The 25,029-nt window shown below is 37.2% G+C and overlaps 3 protein-coding genes across 6 annotated transcripts; all 3 read right to left on the minus strand.

Annotated features, from left to right (window-relative positions):
• Positions 1-1,025: 1,025 nt before the first annotated feature.
• Positions 1,026-9,313, minus strand: LOC110938003 (ribonuclease II, chloroplastic/mitochondrial). 2 transcript variants are annotated; one of them, XM_035988806.1, is made up of 15 exons: positions 8,947-9,313; positions 7,679-7,838; positions 7,444-7,557; positions 7,288-7,365; positions 7,081-7,212; positions 5,506-5,727; positions 4,226-4,408; positions 4,022-4,084; positions 3,786-3,892; positions 3,560-3,709; positions 3,299-3,458; positions 2,384-2,779; positions 1,598-1,822; positions 1,397-1,516; positions 1,037-1,282 (listed from the first exon to the last, which is right to left on the minus strand). In XM_035988806.1, the coding sequence occupies exons 1-15, from the start codon at positions 9,213-9,215 to the stop codon at positions 1,277-1,279; spliced, it is 2,385 nt and encodes a 794-aa protein (XP_035844699.1). In that variant the 5' UTR covers positions 9,216-9,313; the 3' UTR covers positions 1,037-1,276. The 2 variants fall into 2 exon arrangements, with proteins under 2 accessions (XP_022036163.1, XP_035844699.1); XM_022180471.2 differs by having other exon boundaries at positions 1,026-1,516.
• A 1,824-nt stretch (positions 9,314-11,137) lies between these two features.
• LOC110938002 (protein GrpE) lies at positions 11,138-14,015 on the minus strand. 2 transcript variants are annotated; one of them, XM_022180469.2, is made up of 3 exons: positions 13,676-14,015; positions 12,064-12,585; positions 11,138-11,624 (listed from the first exon to the last, which is right to left on the minus strand). In XM_022180469.2, the coding sequence occupies exons 1-3, from the start codon at positions 13,952-13,954 to the stop codon at positions 11,370-11,372; spliced, it is 1,056 nt and encodes a 351-aa protein (XP_022036161.1). In that variant the 5' UTR covers positions 13,955-14,015; the 3' UTR covers positions 11,138-11,369. The 2 variants fall into 2 exon arrangements, with proteins under 2 accessions (XP_022036161.1, XP_022036162.1); XM_022180470.2 differs by lacking the exon at positions 11,138-11,624 and adding an exon at positions 11,732-11,981.
• A 1,935-nt stretch (positions 14,016-15,950) lies between these two features.
• Positions 15,951-19,438, minus strand: LOC110938001 (ABSCISIC ACID-INSENSITIVE 5-like protein 2). Of its 2 annotated transcripts, XM_022180468.2 has the most exons (4): positions 19,249-19,438; positions 18,265-19,145; positions 18,112-18,183; positions 15,951-16,316 (listed from the first exon to the last, which is right to left on the minus strand). In XM_022180468.2, exons 2-4 carry the CDS (start codon positions 19,006-19,008, stop codon positions 16,236-16,238), a joined length of 897 nt encoding a protein of 298 aa, XP_022036160.1. In that variant the 5' UTR covers positions 19,009-19,145; positions 19,249-19,438; the 3' UTR covers positions 15,951-16,235. The 2 variants fall into 2 exon arrangements, with proteins under 2 accessions (XP_022036160.1, XP_022036159.1); XM_022180467.2 differs by having other exon boundaries at positions 18,265-19,438.
• Positions 19,439-25,029: the final 5,591 nt, after the last annotated feature.

The following is a 25,029-nucleotide window of genomic DNA, read 5'->3' on the forward strand; positions in this document are numbered from 1 at the left end:
GAAACCGCAAATTGGATAGGGAGCTACGTAATGCGGTTCGATGGTGTACCCGATATGAGTGGCTGTCGGGCACAAGTTTCCGGTGACGGGCAGGGTTGTCGTGCAGCTGCCGGTCCAGCTCAAAGCTTGAATCTCGTGTTTCCGGCGAGCGGATCTTGGCCTGCTGGAGGATAATTTTAGAGTTTAGATCGGCCATGCCAACACCTCAAGAAGTTCCTTCCGATACGATTGCTTCAACCGGTCCCTTAGTAGCTTTGGTTATATTATGAAATTGCAATAGTTCCTTATTCACTCGCAGACAAAGGAATTCTAAACACTTTGAAAAGTCATTTTTGCCTCAAATAAGTCAATAAGTTGAAATAGAAGGAACCCAAACACCCCTAAGTGGGTGGTGGTGATGGTGGTGTGGAGAAAGGAGGAAGATGGTTAGTAGTGGTGGAAGTGGCCCCACTTAAATCATTTAATTTATACATCTTTCTTTTAAATAATACGGAGTAAATAGATTTTTGTGGTGGTGATGGTGTGGAGAAGGAGGAGGATGGTTGGATTTTTAGCTTATAGATTTTAGAATTATTCTTGCACATAATCTTTTTGTCTTTTCTCCTCAGATTTTGTTATATTTGCTAGATATTGTTTTATATTATTGATCCATTGTATTTTTGTACCCTACCTAGATTTAGGAGACCATGTAAGATAACTCAACCCCCTTTTATATACCCTTTGTAATTTAGCTCACATCTAAATTTATCTATAAAAATCAATTTATATTGTTTTAAGTTGCTTTATCTAACTTTAGTACTAATAAATTTACTGTGATAAATATAAAATGCTATAAAAATCAATTTATATTGTTTTAAGTTACTTTATCTAACTTTAGTACTAATAAATTTACTGTGATAAATATAAAATGAGCAGTTTCGTCTCTTTAGCAGAAGTCTCTTGTGAAAGCCGAACACTGATAGGATTCCAGGAGGTTTATAGGTTGTTATGATAACCAAAAATATACCTTCATCTTAACCATATTATAAACAAGTTCTACAGAAACTCCTTCCATGAAAGTTCTCTGTTACAAAAGGAATCTGGAATACCATTACTTGTTCATATCAATATTCATAGAAATCTATTTCCGGATCTACATTTTGCCATATACAAATCGATAAGTTGAATCGTATCTTCAAGGAAATTTCTAGAATGTATTACCTGTGATTCAACCACTAATCTTCGGTGTCGGACTTGGGCCCCAGGCCAGTAGAACCACCTCTTAATTGTTTACAGGTCAAAACTGCAAAAACAACTGCTTTAGGTTGTTTTTTACTCCAAAATGTGGTTTTTAAACATGCAATTGATCGAGTAGCTACTATATATTGCAATAGTATCCCCAATAGATTCATGTAACTTGTACAACTTCTTTGAATGATATGATGTCATCGCGCGGGTGAGCTTCTTCAACCCGAACCTCCACTTCATCGCCGACATGTGATCCGACTGACACCCATGCAGTTGCTTGAAATCCAACCTATTAACACAAGCATTAATAAAGCCCGACTGAACAGAAAGCATTAGGATCATCTTTACAATCAATGTGTTTACTGTTTACCTCCAAAAGTAGTAACGACGCATTGCGGTCTTTGAGGAATTTAAGGATCAACGCGCGGAATTTTCTCTGTTTTGGTTGCCTTCTCAAATATTCTAATATCCAATACCGTAAGCTGCTACTAAATAGCTTCTTTGCTATCCTAGCATTCATGTTCACAGATGCAGCCATTCCTTCCATTTGCCCAGATGTAAACGGAAGAACATCGCCTTTAAGAAAAGCCTTCACCTGAATACACACAGGATTTTTTTTCAAACCGAGTTGCCACCATTTAACTATTTGAAATATGAACGAAGAAAATCATTATAATGATAAATAAACATAGAGTAAAATGCCATTTTCGTCCCTGAGGTTTGGTCCATTTTGTGACTTTCGTCTAAAGCTTTGTTTTTTCGCATCTGAATCCAAAAGGTTTGAAATCTTGCCATTTTCATTCGGCTCGTTAACTCCATCTATTTTTCTCCGTTAAGTCAGGGGTATTTCGTCTTTTTTGTTAACTTGAAGGGCAATTCGGTCTTTTTCACTTTATGTACAAGCTTTTAGCATAATGTACAAGCATTGGCCTTCAAGTGAAAAAGACCGAATTGCCCTTTAAGTTAACAAAAAAGACGAAAATACCTCTGACTTAACGGAGAAAAATAGATGGAGTTAACGAGCTGGATGAAAATGGCAAGATTTCAAACCTCTTGGATCCAAATGCGAAAAAACAAACCTTTGGATGAAAGTCGCAAAACCAGCTAAACCTCAGGGACGGAAATGGCATTTTACTCATAAACATATAATGCATACCTGGTAATGAGCAAGGAGGTCCATATATCTGCGAATGGGAGATGTAAACTGAACATAACCAGGAATCCCAAGAATACCATGGCGTATAGCTTTTCTGTAATCCATTTCAGCAGCACGCATAAGTTTTACAATAGCAGAGCTTCGGACTGGACCTTCCGGAAGATGATTAAATGCTGACGTGTCAATTTTGGACTGGGGTTGTCCTCTGTATGGTAAAGGAATCTTGTTAGCTGAACCAAATGTGGCTATAGCTTCCCCACATAGTATCATCATCTCAGATACAAGTCGCATAGCGGGATCTGTTTGGTCTTCAACGTATAACCTAATTGACGGTTCTGGATCGTCTGGATTTTCCACCTTTATTCTAGGTTCTAATGATCCGGTCTCAATCGCACCCTAAACCATGTATAATATTCATAAAACAGTAAAATTATGTACTAATTAATTTCTCCTTTTTTTTAAATAGAGTAAATTACAAAAATCGTCCTTTATGTATGTCACTTATTGCAAACTGTGTCCTTTGTCTTCAATAATTACAGAAAACGTACTCGATGTTTGCAAACCCTTGCAAGTTATGTCCTTTAGCCCTAACTCAGTTAATTTTTGTAGTTAAATCTGACCAAATGGACCCCACATGAGGGTATTTTTGTGGTTAAATATGACCAAATGGACCCCACATGAGAGTAAAATAACCAAAATACCCTCATGTGGGGTCCATTTGGTCAGATTTAACCACAAAAAAAATTAACTGAGTTAACGCTAAAGGACATAACTTGCAAGGGTTTGCAAACATCGAGTTACGTTTTCTGTAATTGTTGAAGATAAATGACACAGTTTGCAGTAAGTGACATACATAAAGGACGATTTTTGTAATTTACTCTTTTAAATATATACAGATTTTAAGAGTTAAGAAACCTGTCCACGTCGCCACTGAAGCCGAAGACGTGCGGCCTCGGCAAGAATCCTCAGTTCCAACTCTTCTTCCAAATTCAGATTAAGAAGCTCAGATGCACTCTCGTATGTTAACATATAAGTTGGTTTAATAATTGAATTATTCACTGAATATTCCGCAATGCTGTTAACAAGTAATGTAGTAAGATCGCAACAGCAATAAAACAACTATAATCAAGCTATCGGGAATTGAGATTTATATTATATGAAGCAGTAATTGTTTACCTGCCATCAGAATGCAATACAACTGAAACTGTAACCGCCCTGCAAATTGTTCCTTGCTTCAAGCTCATGCCTTGCATGGCAAGTTTCTCAGGGAACATCGGATAAGTGGCAGTTGGTAAGAAAACAGATGTTCCTCTTTGCAATGCTTCTCTACAGTGCAACCAAGTCTTAACTAGCTAAGCAAACATTAAGGTTGTAATTATGAGTTGTATGAAACCAAATGTACCTGTCTATCAGGCTGCCTGGCTTAACAAAGCTAGCTGGATCAGCAACATGTATCCAAACTTTAATACGCCCATCATGCAGCTTTGTTGCACTTAATGCATCATCAAGCTATACAATGATTTACAAATTCACCTTAGATGTATGTACAAATGTATCATGTTCATATGGATACAAATGGAGAAAAACTGAACACGACATAAGATGAATGATAAAATTAAGATAATAAAACATCTTTACCTCATCTGCTTCATCCACATCAATTGCATATACCTTCAGATGTGTCAGATCTATCCTATCGTCCTACAGTCCAATACGACTTTATTAGTTTAAAAGAGAACTGAAACTGCAACTTTAAGACCTTATTTGATGGAGACCAATCAAATAGTAATTAACAAAGAGAGATAAAGATCATAGTAATTCCAGAAATAGAAGTCAAAGTACCTTGTCTGGATCATGCGATTCTTGCAGAATATTTTCAGCAGCTGACAAAATATGATCTGGATAACTGGTACGTATGTTGAACTTCAGGAGATCAAGATTGACATGTACTGGGAAATACCCAATATCTGTGAGAAGATTAACTGCTGAACCAGCTGTCTTTGATAACCCCATCGCCTTCAGAATCTGATATAAGTAAACAAAAACACAAGACATTGTTACCTTTTGTGCTTCAGGGAAATTTCAGAAAGAGTTAATTACTGTTTTCGTCACTGTGGTTTGTCAAAAATTGCGATTTCAGTCCCTGTGGTTTCACTTTCGTAACCATTTCAGTCCCTGTGATTTCACTTTCGTAACCATTTCAGTCCCTGTGATTTCACTTTCGTAACCATTTCAATCCATTTATTCTGTTAGTACAGGGACTGAAATGGTTACGAGGTGGATTGAAATGGTTACGAAAGTGAAACCACAGGGACCGAAATCACAATTTTTAAACTAATGGAATGAAATAGTGATTTTTGACAAACCACAGGGACGAAAACAGTAATTAACTCTTTCAGAAATTAGACATAAGTTTTTCCATTCCTCCAAGTAACAGATATTGTAAGTTTTTCAATTAATTGCAATTAAACACTTGTAGTTGTACGTTTTTCAAATAATTGCAATCACAATACATGCTGAAACCGTAAGTTTTTTCATAGCTACAAGTAAAAGATATTGTAAAAGTTAACATCCACTTTTCTTAACAGAATAAAAAATCTAAGCCAACATGAGTAAAGTAGCAAAGAGAGATTTGTGTAAGTAATATAAACTTAGTCTTATATAAGAGTGCATGAAAAGACAGCATTCTGCTCAATTTAGTTATTTTCAGTTTACATGTTCAATCTGGATATGAGCTGCAGTATAATGGATGACAAGTCACAAGTCAATGATAATAACAATGTTTAATTCAAATATACAAAAACTCTTAAAAAGTGACAGTTATTGGTGGAACAATTTTGCATCTTCTTCAACATGAAGTGGTCGTCATACGTATAACATGTAGTTACTTGGCTACATATACTTTTTTCGCCTCATTGTTCTTAGTGTTATATGTAGTGCTAGTTTATCTCCATCATAGAAGGCATTTAGTTTTTTATGTTCAAGTAATTATATGCAACCTAAAAGTTATCAAGTTTACTAAAGCCACACACATGATAAAATAGTAAGAATTAACACATCAGCTCCAATACTAAAAAGAACATACAAAATATATGCGTATGTGTGTGTATGATGAAAATTACCACTCCAGCAGTATTCTTTTGCACATCATCTTTACAAGCATCTATAGCAAAAGCCTCCAGAGATTCAATTTTGTGCCAAATTTTATCTTCAGCTTTCCAGGAACATTTAGACGGTTTGCCACGTGGAGGCATTGCTTTTGCAGATCTTAACAACTGTACAAACTCTTCCAAATCCTTATCAGCTGCCTCCTTGGCAATCACTCTTCGCTTAATTTCTTCTACCTAAATCATTGTTGGTAAATACTATAGCTTTTAATCACTTTAAATGATCCAAGAGACAACAAAAATGATTTTGATTACATAACAAAAGATAGCATCAAACTACATCCGCAACGTGATTTAACGATAACAACCAACAAAACATCATTTGATCAAAATCTAAGTATAAGAACAGAGAAAAGTGTAAGATAGAGGGCCAGGATCTATCTCAAATACGTATGCACTGTTAGACAACACCAACTCAATTCAATTGTTTTAACTATTGATCAAATATCTAAAGCAATAATTAGTAAGAAAAACTTAAGAAGAATTATTGTTGACCATAATCCATGGCCATCCATATGGCACAACAACTTATGTAAACTAAGATTAATAAAAGGAGCGACAGATAGACTGAGATAGAAAAAAATTGAGAATACTAGAAATATCGTTTGTCTAAATAAGTATAATAATCGCAACACAAATCAGAACTACATGAGATCTGAGGTAATTGCTAAGTATATAGAACTATTGCTATGAATCATGGTTTGAAAATAAGAGCTCACTGTCACAATCTCATAGCACAAGAATTTTAGTTAATAGCTCAAATGTGAATGTCCACCACTTTTGCTCCGATTTTAAGAAAATGCATGAATTCATTAAATACCTAAACTTGCCCTTCATCCTACTCACTGTAAACATGCTTATGGCCGGCTAAGGCTTAGCCCGCTTGTGGGGACAGCTAGGGGAGGGTTTAAATGAGAACGCTAAATATTGTGAGAACCGTGAGAACAAATGAAAAAACCATGAGAACTTGGTAAAAAACAATTCAAATTCAAAATTTTTTTCTACACTTATCATTATTATTCGAATACAATGTAAGAAATTCAATTTACACGTTTAAATTTACGTGAATTCATAAATAAAGAAAATTTACACATGTGTAAGTTTGCCATTTACACATGTGTAAATCTGCTATATTTACACATGTGTAAAAAATCTAAAAAGAATGATTTTGAAATGAGAAATGAATTATTTGATGTTATAAATTCTTGTTTTGATGTTGTATCTTAATTACAATGAGGTTTGTATAAAAAAAAATTGGTTTTGATTGGTTTTTTCATTCGTTCTCACGGTTCTCGCAATATTTAGCGTTCTCAAGATAACCCTCCCCGGGACAGCTAAATTTACATGTCTGTTTTTGAAAAAAAAATGGTCAACTTTGACCCTGTCGTTGATATATATTTAGTTTGTCGTAATCACCATGCATTTATATGCCTAGAGGATACTAGAATGGAAGCTTTTCTATTTGATTTACTTCGTTACTCATTCATAACAAGAAAACTACATACAATGGGAATCAATTGAAAGCCATACCTGAACAGTTGGACGAGGACCATAAACAGAAGAAGAGCCTTTGCTATCAAGCCTTGTGAAGTAAACCTCATCTCTTGATAGTAATAGATGTGCACAATAGCATTCGAGAGGATCCGCACTGCCAAAGATCATCTGTAAGAATGTAAAAAGAAGGTCAATGGAGAATGAAAGTATGAAGCAACAGATATTACACTCAAGCACACATGCCTCAGCCAATTCTTCAACAGTTACCGACTTGTTCCCTTCAAGAAGCTCAAGCCACGCAAATTCTAGAAGCGTGGGATCCTGCAACAATTTACTTAAGTAGTTTATATCTCCATAAGACATATTCAATTGCCCCTATTTAAGCCAGTGAGAACTAACCAAGTTATTCTGAGCTCTCTGATTGAAGTCTGATATCTCTGTGGTGTTGAAATTATCAACCCCTGGAACTATATAAGTGATTTGCTGAGGTTTAATGGAAGTTGTAACACCATTCTGCATGTTTTAAAACCAGATAACAATCAAAAACTTCCTAATACCATTTTTAGGGATGAAAGAACAGATCCTGACACCTAGCAATCGATGCAACATGCAGTGTAACTGTTTCTACAAAAACCTGATCTGAGACTATCCAATTCCTTCTTCCATCAGGTTTCTGAGCTACAGCAAGCAAGATTCTCTCAGAATCTTTTTTAAACTCTAGCAGCAATCCTTTCTGCAGTACTTGCTTCCTCAATTTATCATCAACAAGCTCCTTGTTGCTTGTTAGAACTGATCTGAAAAATGAGATAATAAATCTTATGATAGACCGAAGTGTTAGGTAAACCGAGTAATATGAACTGCCAGGTGATTACTTTATTCAGAACTTTGCAATCACTAGATAGAAATGATCTTCACACCAAGTGAAGTTGGTAGGTTGGAAAGATGTTTTTTGACTGTTGATGTATAGGCATGCACCATAAAGGCTGGTTTATGACTATCAAACCAGTACAAATTATATAACTAACAATCGATTATTTTAATAGTGGGCAGGTTACATTGTCGTTATCTGGTTCTTCAGTTCAGCAGATGGCTAATACAGAAGAAATTCTTTTGTTTCACTTTCATGTGATTCTATACTATATGAACAGCACAACTGACATTAATCTTGCAAAAAGTCATCAAACTCTTGCTGAAAAAGCTTGATCATATACCTGACCAGCTTATTTTGGATAACATAGGTAACTACAATCAATGGATGGCTAATCAATCCATTAATAGCTATGTCATTAGTCATTGTTGGTTTGACATGATGAATGGCTGTCAGATAGCGTTAACCTTGCCAACTGTAGTGTTAAAAAACTAGGATTGTTACTGTTAACTTTTCACATATCATTTGAAGTGTTAGACGGTTAGTGGTAACTGGTAACTATAGTGTTAAAATACTATCTATTGTCCATAAACTTATCATCTCCTTCTAAAACTATTATTTCCTCCTTAATTTTCTCATTATCAGTACACCATAACTGCTATGCGTCAAAGCTATCAAAAAACTACTAAACCACTAGGTTTTCCATCACAGCCTCAATAATCAGGCAAAAATAAAGACTACACAAGCACTAACTAAGGCACATGTTCAACAGTTTCCTAAGAATGTAGCCACTCGATATTATCCACCACAAAACAAACTCGATTATCACCACTGCATAACAGCTATGCATCAAAGCAATCAGGAAACTACTATAACCACTAGGTTTTTCAACACAGGCTCATTAATTAGGCAAAATAAGGACTATACAAGCACTGACTAAAGCATATGTTCAGCAATTTCCAAAAAATTTAGCTACTATCGATTGAACAAAACTCGAAATCCATAAGAACAATAATGAAAGAGAGAAGACGAACTTGTTACTGGCGCGAATTCTCCGGCGGCGTAACGCTTCAAACTCTTCAATAACGGAATCGACGAAACTTTGAACGGAATAGCTCCGACAGCCACCGGTTTTTAGGTTACGATAACTGAACAGCGTCGGTTTAGAAACCGGAAAACGGGAGAAGTGGAGGTAGTTGAAAGCTCGAATTTGGTGGTAGCGGCGGAAGGCGGTTAACGGCAGCTGTGACGGTGGCGTGGTGGAGCGGAAAAGTGAAATTGAATTCACCGTTCGGACCACCATGTTTGAGCATCTACGGAGTGTTGTGTTGGTGTCTGTTGTTGATAAATGATAAAGCTGGAAACGGAAGTAGAGACACAAGGAACGAGTCTGGAAGCGAACCGGGAGTTTGGGCCGGGTCGCTGATTATCATTAATAGGGCCGTCCAAAACAACCCATACCCAAACACCGTAATTGACCCGAATAGACCCGACCCGGTAAGCAATTAAACCCGTTTAACCCGAACCCGATCTACCGTAACACCCGAACCCATTTACCTTTTCTCGGTTTGGTTTTCGGTTTGGATTTATTGGTTACGGGTCAACCCAAAAAACCCGATGTAGTTTCAGCAGAAATCCCGAAATTTCATAAGGGATGATTCACGTACCTATTAAGACTAGGGCAGCCCTGGGGTGGGCGGGGAGGACCACCGGCCAAGCCCGTGATTCCGAGGGGCACTTTCGATATATATGTGTGTTATAATTTTTTTTTAATTAGAAAAGAAGGGTGAAGTTTGAATGACTGGAATTTTTTGGTCAAAGCCTACTTCGGCTGACGGCAGCGGTTGCTCTGTTGTGCTGCAATTGCTCTGTTGTGGAAGAAGAAACAAAAATGTGGAACGGCTGCTAAGTGCTAAGTGCTAACCTAATATTAATGTTATTTGTTATGAGCCTATGAAATGAATGGGCCACTTTCACATGAGTTTTTTTAATAACCCAATGTCTAATTAAATGCCCCATTGAAAGAAATAAATAGAAAAATCGTGAGTAGGGGGACAATGACTCTTTCATTTAAGCTTTGTTTGTGAAAAGAAAAAAAATAGGAAAATCAACAAAATAGGAAAATTACATCTTTATAAATTACTCATTTGATGGTTAGTTTTATTGTATTAATTTATCTGATTAGGGAATATAGACTAAGGTGTTAAACATTACAACTTTACAAATTATATGTTAGGAACTTTAGATTTAAATTCTTTGTATAAATAGATAATGTGGATTAGAATATTGAATTTGTATGAATAGACGAATAGTTAATGTGGATTAGAATATTGAATGATTTATACTAATAAGCTCTAATTTTTTGTTAGTAACTTGAATGGGAACAACGTTAGGCATATTAGATCTTAAAAATTTTCATCATGCGTTTGTCATGATGTTTGGCATACATTTGTTGATAATATAAAATAGTTTGATTATCTCTTTTTATATGACCCGACCAGATTCGACCTGAACCAGACTAAAAAGGTTATTATATAACGATGGACAAATGACCCCTAAAAATTTTCATCATGCGTTTGTCATGATATTTGGCATACATTTGTTGATAATATAAAATAGTTTGATTGTCTTTTTTATATGACCCGACCAGATTCGACCTGATTCAGCACTTAATCATTCAGAAGTTGCCAACCAGCCCCTTATACTTAATGTTTTCATAGTCTTATACATAATTTTTTTTCATATCCAAACCGATCATCAATTGACTGTCATTGGTTGGAACAGACTCAAACACCAAACGTCATAGCTAACTTTGGAAAATATTTAATGGTAGTAGGAGTGTTCGGATGGAGTGGAAAGCGGGTAGTGGTACCCCGCCGGGTACAACACCGGCGGCAATGGTGGCACCCACATAGGGTAGTGGTTCACTGGTTTGAGAGTATCGCATGAGAGTATAGGAGAGAGGTAGAGATTGTGGGCCCTCAATGAGATTACGCAGGACACACATTAAGAGCATGATAATGAAACCAAGTCCTGGAGATGGAAGTCGGAAGATTCTGGCTCAACATTATAAAAGAAGCTTCGGATAAGGCGAAGCCGGGCCCACATTCTGGAGATGAAGATTCTTGCTCCAAGGATCTTCTATAAAATGCATGAAAACATTACAACAATAGCAACAACCAAACCCAATAAATCCCATAAATAACAAAGCTACTCGTGAGGTGAGACCCCATGAAAACATTAGTTTTAGCTAAAAAAAATATATATGTGAAGTTGTGAACAGACAAAAATACAAAACAAGAACAAATGTTTGCCAAGCATTAAAGCGATAGTTTTTTGAAAAACCGGTTTCAATCTCTTAATAATTAATATAGGAGGCAAAGGCATGACACACCCCTCCTGCCAAGTAATTAATGAGTTCACTAACTGTAAATCAATTAATCAACACATAACCGTATCATTCGTCCTGGGCTGGAGACGGTTCTGACTGGTCAACTTCCTCTGGTTCCTCAACTGAGTCTGCACCTGGAGCTTGAGCCTCCGGTCCTGAAGGGCTCACTGGTTCAGTGTTTTCAGGTCCTGGACCAGCCGAAACCTTAACCATTGACGGGCGTAGAAGTCTTTCACCGATTCTGAACCCCTTGCGAAATTCTTGAATTACCACACCTTCCCCAAATTCAGTTGACTCTTCACGCATAATCGCTTCATGCAGCTTTTACCATGAAAAAGTCAAATGTCAAACTACTTTGAATACAATAACCATTATAATTTCACTAGAAACAAAAAAAAAAAAAAAAAAAAAAAAAAAAAAAAAACATCTCACAAAGTGTTCAGGTTTTTAATAAACCTAAAATATGTTTCATAATTCATACAATGAATTGAAGAAAACGATGAACAGTTTGTTCCATCGTCAATGAAACCTTACACAAACTTTCGTGTGAGTTAGCTCGAATCAATCAAGACTTGGTTTTTACGTACAAAAATGAATTTAAGTCTTGATAAAACCTGACAGCCTTTGAAAAAGATCACCAAGTACTCGACTGAATTTCGAGCCAACTCTCAGTTTTGCCTGCAGTCAACCATCAATTACCATTACATTTATACGACACATGTTGTAAAAACAGTTACGCAAAATTAAAAACGGGAATTACCAATGGATCAAACGGCTGTCCAGTTGTCTCCACAGGAACAACACCAAGAGAACCCAAAATCTCCACAAACTGCTTGTATATACTTTGGTAACTATTGTTAATCTTCTCCTCTTTCTCGTTTTCCACTTTAATCGCAGCTTTAGCGCGCTCAAAGTTATCCAAAACAGGCAAAAGATTTTCCACAACTTCACCTTGCGCATTTGCCACCAACGAAATCCGTTCCCGTTCTGTCCTTTTTCTGAAATTGTCGAAATCCGCACTTATTCGAAGCACTCGATCTTTCGCAGTTGAAAGTTCATCCGACAGCGTTGCCAGTTTCCTTTCCAAGACCAGTTTTTCATCTTCAATTGATTTTAAATAAGTTTCTATTTCGGATATTTTCGCCTCGTTGTTATCCGCTAAGGCCTCTTTGTATGACTGCAGTGATGATAAAATGGTTACGGGTGATTCTTCTGATGCTGCACCGTCACTCTCCGTTGAATCATCACCATCATCCTCTGTAGTTGTACCTTCTGCATCTTCCTGCAATAAACACATTAGTGAACAAGACACAAAATGTTCATAAGAACCAATAACGTTGTGTTCCCGAGGCCTTTTTAAAAAGAGAAATGAAGGGAATGGAAAGAAACTTGAAAAGATTTGTTTTGTTGAGTTTTTTGGAAGAAAACGGAAAGAAAAATTTGGAATCATTTCTTTTGACTTTGGAAGTATCCGTAAACAAACCGAACGTTAAACGAACGAGCATGAACAAGGAATTTCGTTTGATTAACTAAATGAACAAACACGGACAAAAGCCACGTTCTTTCAGTTGCGTTCATGAACGTTCGATGATATGTTTGTTTACGTCTGTTCATGGTCGTTTGGTTTGTTTAGTTCCCAATCAATCACTAGAAACTTAAAATCTTTGAAACATTATTTTGGGATAACTACGTTTATGCTTATTATATCTAACTTGTGCTTTTGTTTTGGGATAATTGGGTTTATAACTATTATATCAATCTCTTAACAAGGTCATCATCATCATACTCGGTAAATCCCACCAACAGCGAAGCTAAGATAGAGTTTGAATAGGGTAAGATGTAGACAACCTTATCTCTGCCTAAAGGAATAGAGAGGCTGCTTCTAGTGAGAACCCGACTCGAAGTCTCGACTTGATAGTAGTTTTGCATCAAGCCTTGGACATAAAACACATAACATTCAGCAATTGGGACAAAAGCCGATTAGTACATGACCCCTTTGTCTTTCGGCTATCAACGCCACCACATGATGCATGATTAACCGTCCCTCGCTTTTTAACATTAAAATTAGTGCAACCCCCCCCCCCCGGTATACACTCGTTTGTGTTAGTGAACAAGTTCAATTCCAAAAACAAGATTTTTTGTTCGATATGTGTTCGTTAACAACTTCATCGCTAAACGAACGAACATGAACAAGGCTCCATTCATTTACAGCCCTATCTGGTCTCCTTAATTCCCTTTTCTTTCGTCGAAAACACAGAAAAGTAAATAACAAAATCAATACAATTACATATTCCTTTGAATTTAACAAAATCATAGGCAACTATTATGCTAGTTTAAGTTTTGTTCAAACCCTAATTTCTAACACGAAGTACCTGAGGAGGCAGAGAACCATCAACAAGGACATCGTTTTCATCTTCGGTAACTAGGGTTTCGTCCTGTGAAGAAGCGGAGCACAAAGTGAAACCAAATGGAAGACGAGATAGCTTGTTTGGGAAATTGATTGAAGAGGAACATGATATGAGGGGGAACTGTGTTGGCCATGGCTGCCGGCTGCGTTGCAGAGATAGAAACGGGAGCTTTGAGATGGAGTTATGGCGGTTTGGTGGTGGATTGAGATGGAAGGTAGTTGAAGAAGCAGCAGTGGCAGCCATTGAAAGGGATGAAGGGGAGTGGGTAGGGAGGGAGGCAGTGAGTGAGGGAGATGATATGGATAGGGGGTTGGTGAAACCAACTAAAATATATAAAAAGAAAAAAATGTATGGTACGACTCACTTTTACGTACGACGCGTACGCGATTAGAAATCTTATGTTATACACAAATCCGGACATATCACAATCGCATGCCTCACAAACTCGGACATGTCATAATCGCATGTTATACAAACCCGGATATGTATAAACTCACATGGCAGGCTCACAAACTCGGACTCCCCAAAAAATGGTTGTTCGCATGTTATATCTCAAAATCGCATGATCATAAACTCGGACAACCAATATTACATTATTACAAAACCACATGTTATACACAAATCACGTACGCGTCGTACGTTAAGTGATATTGTACAATAATCGGTCTCTATATAAAAATGGTAAAATATTAAATTGTGTAGAAACATGTGGAAGGAATAACCAAAAATTCAAATTTAGGGGGTGTTTGAAATTTTCTGTTTAACACACGACTTTTTTTTTTTTACTTTTCTAAAATGAGTTTTTTTTTTAAAAAATGTTTAGATTAGCCCTTTTTAGATATGGGCACATTTGTAAATTTAACCTCTAAAAGTTAATCATATATGACTTTCCTAACACCTTTTCGACTTATTAACAGAAGAGTTAATAAGTCAGCAAGAGGTTTGATAAGCAATGTCAAAAAAAAAAAACTATTAGGATTTTCTCCCGTTCGATGCTACGAATTATCAACAGTAAGTTTACTTTTGGTTAGTTTTTATGCGTTAGCCCAATGGTAACTCATTGCATGGTGGTGTCTCTTCCTATGAGATTGAGGATTTGAATCTCATGATGAACAATGATGCGGATTTAGAGTATGATTAAATTGGCTTGTTTGTCTACCATACTGGAAAAAAAAATGTCTACTGTTATAAGAAACTAGTGGAATTCTCTGAGTTATGTAGCGGGTTTTCGATCAGTATTGGTTCGTTACAGTACTGGTACGATACCGGCACTCGATATAGCAATTGACATGTGTTTTACATCAATAAAAAAAACCCATAAAAACGAATACCGATTTCGGTACCAATGTTGTCTAAATAGTATTGATTCAGTTTGTCACGATATAACCCTTGATCATATAGCTTATTATACAAAAAGAATATTGTATTCTAATGTTGTTAGGATGATGTTGTTTCTGTTCATCATGGTAAAGAAAAGAAACCAGTTATATTTCTACCGTTCAATTTTGAACAAAACTTTTATCAAAGTGTGGATAAAATTAAACACGTCGCAATGGTATGTTTGGAATTTTTATAGCGCGTTATATTATATTATTTGAATGACAAAAACAATAAACGGTGTCATATTATACAAATAAGCATGTTGCAACGACATACTCAAACATTTATAAAATATCGTATCATAAAAGTGGTATGCGAATAACAAAATATGCTCAAATGTAAGTACAATAATATGTAAATAAGCTTGGGTTTTCCAATGAAGACTCAAGTTCAATTCTCACTTGTGTCATATTGGGTTGATATAGGCAATGAAGGATTTGGACTAGGCCTTGTGTGAGGTTGTCTTCGATTCCCGAGCCCAACTGAGTTTTCGTCCCACTGTGTGTTACGCCAGAGAGTTTTGCTCTTGTGGTGGCACAACGATTGTCAAGTGGCAGCCGACGGTATGTTTCCCAGGGGAACGCCCAAAAAGCCAAACTTTGAAGCCAGCGTGGGCCCGGTTAAGACACATAGTCTGGCCAAAGTGGGACAGTACGGGGCTCTCCGATTTGGAGAGTGTGGTAACCTTATACATGAAGTTCACCGTTCAAAAATAATAAATAAAGAAGTTACAAATGAAAAGTTGCCTTACACACCAACATTGCCAATTATTGTGATATACAATGTAGAGATTTCACTGCAGAAAATAGAAGCCACAGTGGCAACATTGTTTAGTAAAGGGCAACAACTCAGGACCAAATGAGCAAGAAACTTAAAACTGGCATTAGATAGTTTCATAGTTGTCTTAACAATATACATACAAGGAAAAGTGTTGGTGATTATAGCCATTACAATCATGAGGAATGCTAAATACATTGCCCAAGATCTTGACCTGATACACTGTTTAAAGAAAACTAAGAAACAACACTAGCAAACAGCCAAACACCATACATAGGTACCGCGTATCCTAACGAAAACTACAAAAGAAAAAGAAGACAAAACGCATCTACACAACATAGTTCTTGACACGGGTTCGGAAATCTTGCTAGACAGGAGCTGAAATTGTTCGTCTGAGCGGGAACTTGGGTTTGGGTGGCGACGCACTTGGCAATACCTGCCCTACCTCCTGCACATGGGCCCACAATAGTTAGCACAAAATATGCATTTAAGTCGAATTATTTGCATTGTATAAACTATAAAGTTCATACATGTCATAGGTCACTGGTTTGCTTTTATGAGAACAAAATACAATTTAGAAATTATGAAACACACCCTGAAGTTTCTTACATTTAACAAAACGGCCCAAACATAGAGAAAGTTAGAACCCCTCATCCCAAAAATGCAGGCGAATTAACCCGTGATGTTTAACAAAACTCGGTGAATGTGAATTACAACCAATGTATGTTGGACATGCAAACAACAGACTAAGATCTCTTGAGAATCATAACCAATGTATTTTCACCTAAGCGGGCTAAAAGAAAGAATAAAACTTGAAACAAATTTTATTAAACCATCGAGTAAATTGCCAAAATCGTCCCTGAGGTTTGGGCATGTTTGTCATTTTCATCCAAAACAACTTTTTTGTACAATATAGTCCTTCACTTTTGGGATTTTTTGCCATTTTCATCCAAACATCTAATTTGCTTTATTTTTTCTATCAAACATTTGGATGAAAATGACAAAAAAATCCCAAATCTCAGGGACGATTCTGGCAAAAAAGTCAGACGTTTGGATGAAAATGGAAAAAAAAAATCCCAAAAGTGAAGGACTATATGGTACAAAAAAGTTGTTTTGGATGAAAATGGTAAACATGCCCAAACCTCAGGGACGATTTTGGCAATTTACTCTAAACCATCTGATAATGATAATCAATCACAAGATTACATCCCCTAATGTTTAATAAGACCAACTTTAAAGATGGTTTTTTTCTTCCTAAGTTTCCAAGATGTTTAAGAGTTCATCGATGAATACTTTTAAAATTTTAAAAATTTCACCTTTGTGTACCCTAAATATCCACCGGTTTTCCTATAGTTTTCGACTAGCTAAAACAAAATTTGAGTTAGTATCTCGGATCAGCTCAAAAGGATTGAATCCACACGATTAGCTCAGCTTAACTCAGGCGATTTCACAACGGTAAACAATCTCAGCTGGAGATTATACAAAAATATAAGCAAGCTATATAAAGGTATAAAAGTTATATGCTTATACGGTTAAGGAAACTGCATACAGAAACAGCCGAGTCACTGAGATAATGTTGCCCAGTGAAGGATCAATAAACACGATTCTGAATTACCTAAGGAAGAAAAAACGCCACATGCATTGAATAAAGGGCGTACTTCAATTATTTTTTGAGTAAATTACAAAAATCGTCCTTTATGTATGTCACTTATTGCAAACTGTGTCCTTTGTCTTCAATAATTACAGAAAACGTACTCGATGTTTGCAAACTCTTGCAAGTTATGTCCTTTAGCCCTAACTCAGCTAATTTTTTTGTGGTTAAATCTGACCAAATGGACCCCACATGAGGGTATTTTGGTCATTTTACTCTCATGTGAGGTCCATTTGTTCAGATTTAACCACAAAAATACCCTCATGTAGGGTCCATTTGGTCAGATTTAACCACAAAAATTAACTGAGTTAGGGCTAAAGGACATAACTTGCAAGGGTTTGCAAACATCGAGTACGTTTTCTGTAATTATTGAAGACAAAGGACACAGTTTGCAATAACTGACATACATAAAGGACGATTTTTGTAATTTACCCTTATTTTTTTAGTAAACATCTAGCGAAAAGAAAAACACACACCCGACATATAGGAACAACGTAACCTTCAAGAATAATCTTTGGGTGAATTCAAGATAATGTATCGCATTAAAACTAAATCTAAAGAAAGGAAAAAGAACGTTGAACAACAAGCATACCTTCTGTCTCTTAAGTCTTTCGTTTTCCTCTTCCAAACGTGAAATTTTGTTCTCCAGTTCATGCGTGTAAGCCTAATTTAACCACAAAGGATCATTTACACAACTTGCTTACAATAGCTAGCTGAAACCAAAGTTGACTTTTGGAAGTCATACCTGTTTTCTTGCCCGCGAACGTGCAGCAGATTCTCTATTTTTAATCATTCTTTTTTGCCTCCGTTCCACAGTCTTCTCCATCACGTCACCAGGCGCAACCCGTTTCCTTCCAGGTGTCTGCGTATCCGACAAATTACGCATCAACTGCGAAGGAGACGTTATCATTTGGCTCTCCGGATAACCCATCTCCATCATCGCGTTCGCCCCGACCGGACGATGACTCACAATGTACACAGACTGCTGCGGCTGGATTGGCGTAACCTGAGACTGCATCCACTGCGCTTGTTGCTGAATCGACACATTCGAATCCACACTTTTGTTTCCAGATCCCGCAACAATCCCCGCTTTCGCCAAGAAATCCTCCAACGTCATCTCACCTAACGTACACTGCCTCTCTCGATCACCACCCCGTTTACGACGTACATTGTTATCGTTACTCTTTTTCTGACCCTGTTGGATATCCTGCCACACCTCATCAACTGTCTTTTTCCTCAGATCTTGAGCAACATTAACACTCGCCTGGCGAGCCAGAAACGAACCCGAACCCGAACCCAAACCCGACACGGGTTCGAGATTCATATTGGTTTCAGCAGTACAAACACTCTTGAGAAGCTCATCAAGATTCATACTTGTCAAAGGCTTACCAAGATCTCCTAACTGGTGTTGTACTTCATCTAAAGTTAGGTTATAAATTGAGCTTTGTCTTGCCAGACCATCAGATTTAAACAGGCCATTTGACCCCATTTTCCCACTTTAATTCACTAAACAAACACTACCCAATAACTGATAATCAATAATATCAAGATCAAAAGATGAAAAGATGAAAACCCTTTCGTTAATACCGAGAAAAGAACACTGTTCACACTCCGAAACCTACAATACTGTTGAACCCATGTGTAACGTAAACGGCATTCTAAATTGTAATTGGTTAATTAGTTAATTACAGTTTGTTGATGGAGAAATTGAAGAAGAAGAGGAACTCACCGAAGGATTGAAGCATGCAAAATGAAGAAGAATGTTGTTGGGATCAAGACAAAGAGGAAATCAGAAAGGTTGAACACGAGTGTGGATTTATAATTATATTATAAATTATAAATTGTTGGGTTAAATCCAAGTAACAGAGACGAAACATATGCCCGCATTCGAGATTCTCGTACTCCCAAAGAATGATTTTATATTATTATTGTTCTTGTTGTTATTATAAAGGTGTGAGCTTTTTCTTTTTCAAGAACACCAAGAATTGGGGGATTACTAAAAGAAATAAAAAATATTATTTTATTTAAGTCATTAAAGTTTTTTTTTTAATCATATATATAACTAGTAAGATTACCCACTCTATGCGGCGGTGTTTCAGTCGATATCTTTTTTTTTGAACGGCCAACGAATCCTCCAAATGGGCTACTGGCGAAATTCACCACATCGGGATACACTCGCCTTCCGAACCGGGGAAAACCCTCACCTAGGGCCGAAGCCCGTGAACACTCGCCCGAAGGCACGACAGTGCGGTGAGGTAAAACCCGCTCAATTCAAGGATCGAACTAGCGATCGCCGCCTACTCGCCTAGTCTCCCATCATCACCAGGTGCCGCAGAAACTAAATGCTAGGGGCAGAAATTGAACTTGGGTCACTTGGAACACAAGGTCTCTTCCTTACCACTCCACCACTAGCTCATTGGCGTTTCAGTCGATATCTATTTTGGTTTATTACAACAACCGGAAGATACATGCTTAAAACGTAAATCAACATGAATTTAAAATGACTTGTACGTAGATATAAACATGTAAAAGTCGATTACAAAGTCTTTTGAAGGTTAACGGATCTTGAGTGTTAATACTAAAAGTTAAAAGGTAAAAATATAAAAAGAAAAAAAAAACAAAAAGATAAAAGCACAAAAAATCAAAAAGTAAAAATGTGAAATCAGTTTTTCCCTTATATTTAATTATGAACACCCTTAATCATGATTATCTTTAAATGTTATTAGATATTTTTGCAATAATGTTAGATGTTAACTTGTTACTTGTTGATGTTTTGTTATATACGTAATTCATTCAAACCCCACAAAAACCAAATTATATAATTAGAATCAAATTTAAATCACTTTTAAAAACCATAAAAATAAAAAACTCAAATCTCCACTAAAACCCATCTTAATAGACATAGAATACCAAAAGTTTCGACATAGGTTCAAAAAAAATCTTGACTCCGGAATTAGGTTTTCCCACATTCAACAAGGAGGCCAGTCTTCTTCTGCCGACTACAGATGTTCTATAGACTTCAAATGTATATAATTAAAAACTAATTAATATTAATGCTTATATATATATGTATTATATAGAAAGATACCTATTTTGTAAAGTCTCACAACTTATAGCTATCTAAAAAATGGATAACCGAAAGAAAGATGATAAGTTGATAATCATTGATGGGTATGTGAATGGAACTGGTTTGAGGTTGTTATTGAGTGATGATGCATGGTGAATTGGTGCGTTATAGCGTAGTGTGTGTGATGGTGAGTGAATCATGTGGTACAATGGTGATCAAAGTAGTGAACCGTAACTTTGGAGCATCTTTATAAGCATGAAAAGTTGAAAACACATAATGTAGAGATGTTCAAACAGGTTGGCTTTCAGTATGCTTGGATTCTTTGATGGAGATGAACCAAATCAAAAACTAATATTGAATTTGGTTTGGTATAATTAAATATTAGCAAAATACTTAAAATCTAAATTCTAACACATTATACAAAACATATGATATATATATAGCAAATGTTTAACTAAAATAATCTACATTGGTTTTGTTTTCACATGGATGGTAAATGTTATGACGTCTACGTAACTTTAATACCATCTCCAACGTTTCTGATGTGGCAAAACTGTGTGGCACTCGCCTGACATGTACGTGAGGGGGTTGAGGGGTGGAGAAACCCGTATGAACGAGCAACCGGGTGTCAAGGATTTTGAAAGGGTTAGGAAAGAGAGACACACATGTGGGGAAGGGGGGTCGTGCACGTCAATGTAGAGGGTAGTCTATGGCATCCATAATTGAGGACCAAACCTATACAAGTTCATTATTGTAAATTTTAGTATATTTAGCTTATATGAACGAATTATAAAATGACCGAATTGTCCTTATAGTTAATAGAATTACATATAAAATAACCGAATTGTCCTTCTCGTTAATAGAAATATAGATGAAGTTAACCCAGTAGACTAAAATGACAACGGTGAAACCTTATTGGATCCACAGACAAAAAATAAAACATTTGAACTAAACTGCCAAAATTGCCCAAATCACAGGGACTAAAATGACATTTAACTCTTGTATTACAATTAATTTACCTGAATTGTCACACCCCAACCGATGGCGGAATCATCGGGGCGCGGCACTGAGCGAAACAGATTGTTCAGAAGTTTCCACAACAACTATCATACAATTCAGTTATATAACACGTCCCATACCGTGTCCCAAATAATAACAAGTTATCATAGAAATCAACTAAACAATATGGGAACTGTTCCGACAACTCAAATTCTTAGTTATTACAGACCGAAGTAAATATTGTTTTAAGACTTCTAGACGGCTAACTGTAAATCTTACTGACTACAGGTGCCAGTACAAGATCTACAGATAATTATGACCCTGGAGCAGGTATGTGGACACTGTCCTAAGGTCACAGGCTCCTAGAAGCTTATTATTGCCTCGCTTCCCTAGCACGCTAGTAGCTTAAACACCTGTCACATACGTTAAAATAAAAGTCAATACATATAATGTAAAGGTGAGTACACAAGTTTGATATAGCATATATAGTTCGAAAGTTTACGCATAACCAAGCACGTACACAAGGGCAAACGATGCATGTAAATTATCGACATGGGACCATCGATACCAATGACTTCAAGTTGACTGTCCGAGACAGTTCGCAATACATGATTACCACCGTAATCCATGCAAGTAATTGTCCTTAGCAACCCCCGTGTGAACGGGTGCTGAGTCCAAACTATAGTACTACGTTGCTAAAGCAGGCAGATAGCACTCCACGTGTAAACATAATAAACAGCAATCATTTAGACAAGTAATACATGCAAGTAGGTTAGCGTTCAAATAGTTTGTGTTGTTTGTGAATTTGATAGATTACGTATGTAACACCCAAAAGTGCTGAAAGCAAAAAGGGATCGAGTATACTCACAGTGGTTGGTTGTGGATTGAAAGGAGCACTGAGAATAGGTTAGCCTGAATAGTTCGTTAACACAACGATGAGTAACGCGGAAAAAGTAAACAATGTACTTGGATCGAGTAGGCCATTCGATCGGACAGCAGTTCGATCGAGTGGGCTGTTCGATTGGTTTGAAAGTCCGTTCGAACATCCATTCGATCGGCCGGCTGGCTCGATCGGCTGGTTCCTTCAAGTGGATTGTTTCTTCCTTTGATGTGAAGGATGTGTTTGTGTATGATGGTTTGTACTACCTTTCAAGTTGGCCGATCGAACAGCTGTTCGATCGGTTAGCCCAACCGATCGGTTAGCATTGCAGACTTGGCAAGTTGTCACTCGATCGGTTAGCATGCTCGATCGGGTGACATTCCAATGTTTCAAAAAGTCTAAGTGTTTTAAAGTGTAGTATCTCATGATTCGAGTAGTAATGCTTACAATCGAGTGGCTTGATCGATCGAACATCACTTTGTCAATAATACACTTTGAGTTTGAGGACCTAAGTGCTAGTCGATCGGTTAGCCTAGCCGATCGGCTGGCGTAGTCGTTCGGTTGGGCTGTTCGATCGAACAGCCTAGCCGTTCGGCCAGCTTCTCGATTCGGTTAACCTATCACTTAACACTTGGTTATTCCCGTTAATTGTTGATGTTTTAGAGATATTTTGACTACGAGTTGAACCACAAAACTGAAGTCCCCACTTAGCCCACTGACTCGAGCAGGAATCACCCAAACTCGGTCAGAGACGGTTTGGAACCCAAGTTTAACGTTTAACCCGAAATCGGTATATCTCTCGGTAGAACCCGAATCTTGAACCATGTGTTTGTTTAGATTGATTTGTAAATCGGTTCAAGTCTCGTTTTCACCTTTTTGAGTGTAAAAGAGTTGAAAGATAGATGAAAACCCATCTTCCAATCCTTTTCCACCGTGAAATGTTAAGATCTTTGGTAGATTTTAGGTTATTTATGTGGAAATCGGTTAGATCTAAGTTATTCATGGTGGAATGATGTCAAAACTTAGTGTTCTTGAAGAACACATGATGACATCACCCAAGAACACCTAGATCTTGGTGATTTCATGGATGAAATCCAAGTTTTGAAAGATAGAAGGATGGAGAATCGATTAATGAACAAAAACGTACAAGGATTAGAGCGAAATACTTACCGGTTTGAGAGAAATCTGGGATTTAGTGAGAAGAAGAGGCTGGTCGGTCAGAGCTTTTCCAAAAGTGGAAAGTTTGACAAGGACAGCCCTATTTATAGGCTTCCAAAAGAGGAAAGGGTCAGCTGATCGAACAGCATCCCTGATCGAGCAGCTGTCCGATCGAACAGTCCTGTTCGATCGGCTAGCCTGTTCGATCAGGTTGCCCTGTTCGATCGGCTTGCCTGGTTTTGAGTGTTTTGCGACGATTTTTGATATTTCGACTTCGATGAACGATGATTTGAGAATGATAGAATTCCTAATCAAATTACTTTTAGTCTCAACTACTATATCTAACATACGAGCATCCTTACAACCATTTCGGGTTCGATTTCCATTGAGTTTGATTCACCTTTGAGTCTTGATTGATTTTGATTGATTCACCACACACTTTAACATAAAAGTAAACATGCACAAGTAACACATAAGGCACACACACACGTATAAAAAGTACTAAAATCCCCACACTTGAGTTTGATGATTGATTTGATTAGCGTGATTATTGATTGACTAGCTTTATTGCATTGTTACTTCCTATCATTCACAGTCGGTCGTTGATTCACAGTTCGATTATCGTCCGATTAGTTTTGATTATACAACACTTACTCCAAATAATATGAAAATCAAAATGAAACTAAAATGAAATTATTCCTTATTAATCTTTAATTCCAATAACAGTCAACACTTGACTTTGACTTTGACTTTTGGAAAACACGGGGTGTTACAGTCTCCCCTCCTTTAGGGAATTTCGTCCCGAAATTAGGCCGAGAACCGTACATCGCCGTGTGATTTTACCAATTTGATGCTTCAGATCTACCTGAACAACTGCGGGTACTTGGCCTTCATGTCACTTTCGAGTTCCCAAGTGAACTCCGCGCCTCGTTTGCCTTCCCATCGTACTTTTACAATAGGAATGCGAGAGCGTCTGAGTTGCTTGGTCTGTCGGTCCATGATTTCGACAGGCTTTTCCACGAAGTGTAGCGTCTCATTGACCTGAAGATCGTCGAGTGGTATTATTGCGTCGTGGTCAGCTACGCATTTTCGAAGGTTTGAAATATGGAAAGTCGGGTGGACATTGCTGAGTTCCTCCGGTAATTCGAGTTTGTAGGCAACCTTACCGATCCTTTCCAGAATCTTAAAAGGTCCAACAAATCGAGGCGCAAGTTTCCCTCTTTTGCCGAATCGGACTACTCCCTTCCAAGGTGATACCTTTAGGAGCACGTAGTCGCCAACTGCAAATTCGCGGGGCCTGCGTCGTTTATCGGCGTACATCTTTTGTCTGTCCCGGGCCTTTACCAAATTTTCCCTTATCTGGTGGATCTTGTCAGTCGTTTCTTGCAGAATCTCGGGCCCAGTCA

Source organism: Helianthus annuus, chromosome 4 (assembly GCF_002127325.2).
Source record: "Helianthus annuus cultivar XRQ/B chromosome 4, HanXRQr2.0-SUNRISE, whole genome shotgun sequence".
Taxonomy (NCBI): Eukaryota; Viridiplantae; Streptophyta; class Magnoliopsida; order Asterales; family Asteraceae; genus Helianthus; species Helianthus annuus.

Bases quoted from the DNA above. Each gene is read 5' to 3' on its own strand.
- LOC110938003 (XM_022180471.2), bottom strand. From the start codon at position 9,215: ATGGTGGTCCGAACGGTGAATTCAATTTCACTTTTCCGCTCCACCACG. The intron at 7,558-7,678 runs GTTTTTGTAGAA...TAAAACATGCAG, and splicing joins ATTGGATAGTCTCAGATCAG to AATGGTGTTACAACTTCCAT. The intron at 4,085-4,225 runs GTACTTTGACTT...ATTGGACTGTAG, and splicing joins AATCGCATGATCCAGACAAG to GACGATAGGATAGATCTGAC.
- LOC110938002 (XM_022180469.2), bottom strand. From the start codon at position 13,954: ATGGCTGCCACTGCTGCTTCTTCAACTACCTTCCATCTCAATCCACCA. The intron at 12,586-13,675 runs GTACTTCGTGTT...TGTTTATTGCAG, and splicing joins ATGGTTCTCTGCCTCCTCAG to GAAGATGCAGAAGGTACAAC. The intron at 11,625-12,063 runs GTAATTCCCGTT...TCATGGTAAAAG, and splicing joins GACAGCCGTTTGATCCATTG to CTGCATGAAGCGATTATGCG.
- LOC110938001 (XM_022180468.2), bottom strand. From the start codon at position 19,008: ATGGGGTCAAATGGCCTGTTTAAATCTGATGGTCTGGCAAGACAAAGC. The intron at 18,184-18,264 runs GTATGACTTCCA...TGGTTAAATTAG, and splicing joins GTTCGCGGGCAAGAAAACAG to GCTTACACGCATGAACTGGA. The intron at 16,317-18,111 runs GTATGCTTGTTG...GCCCATGTGCAG, and splicing joins AAAGACTTAAGAGACAGAAG to GAGGTAGGGCAGGTATTGCC.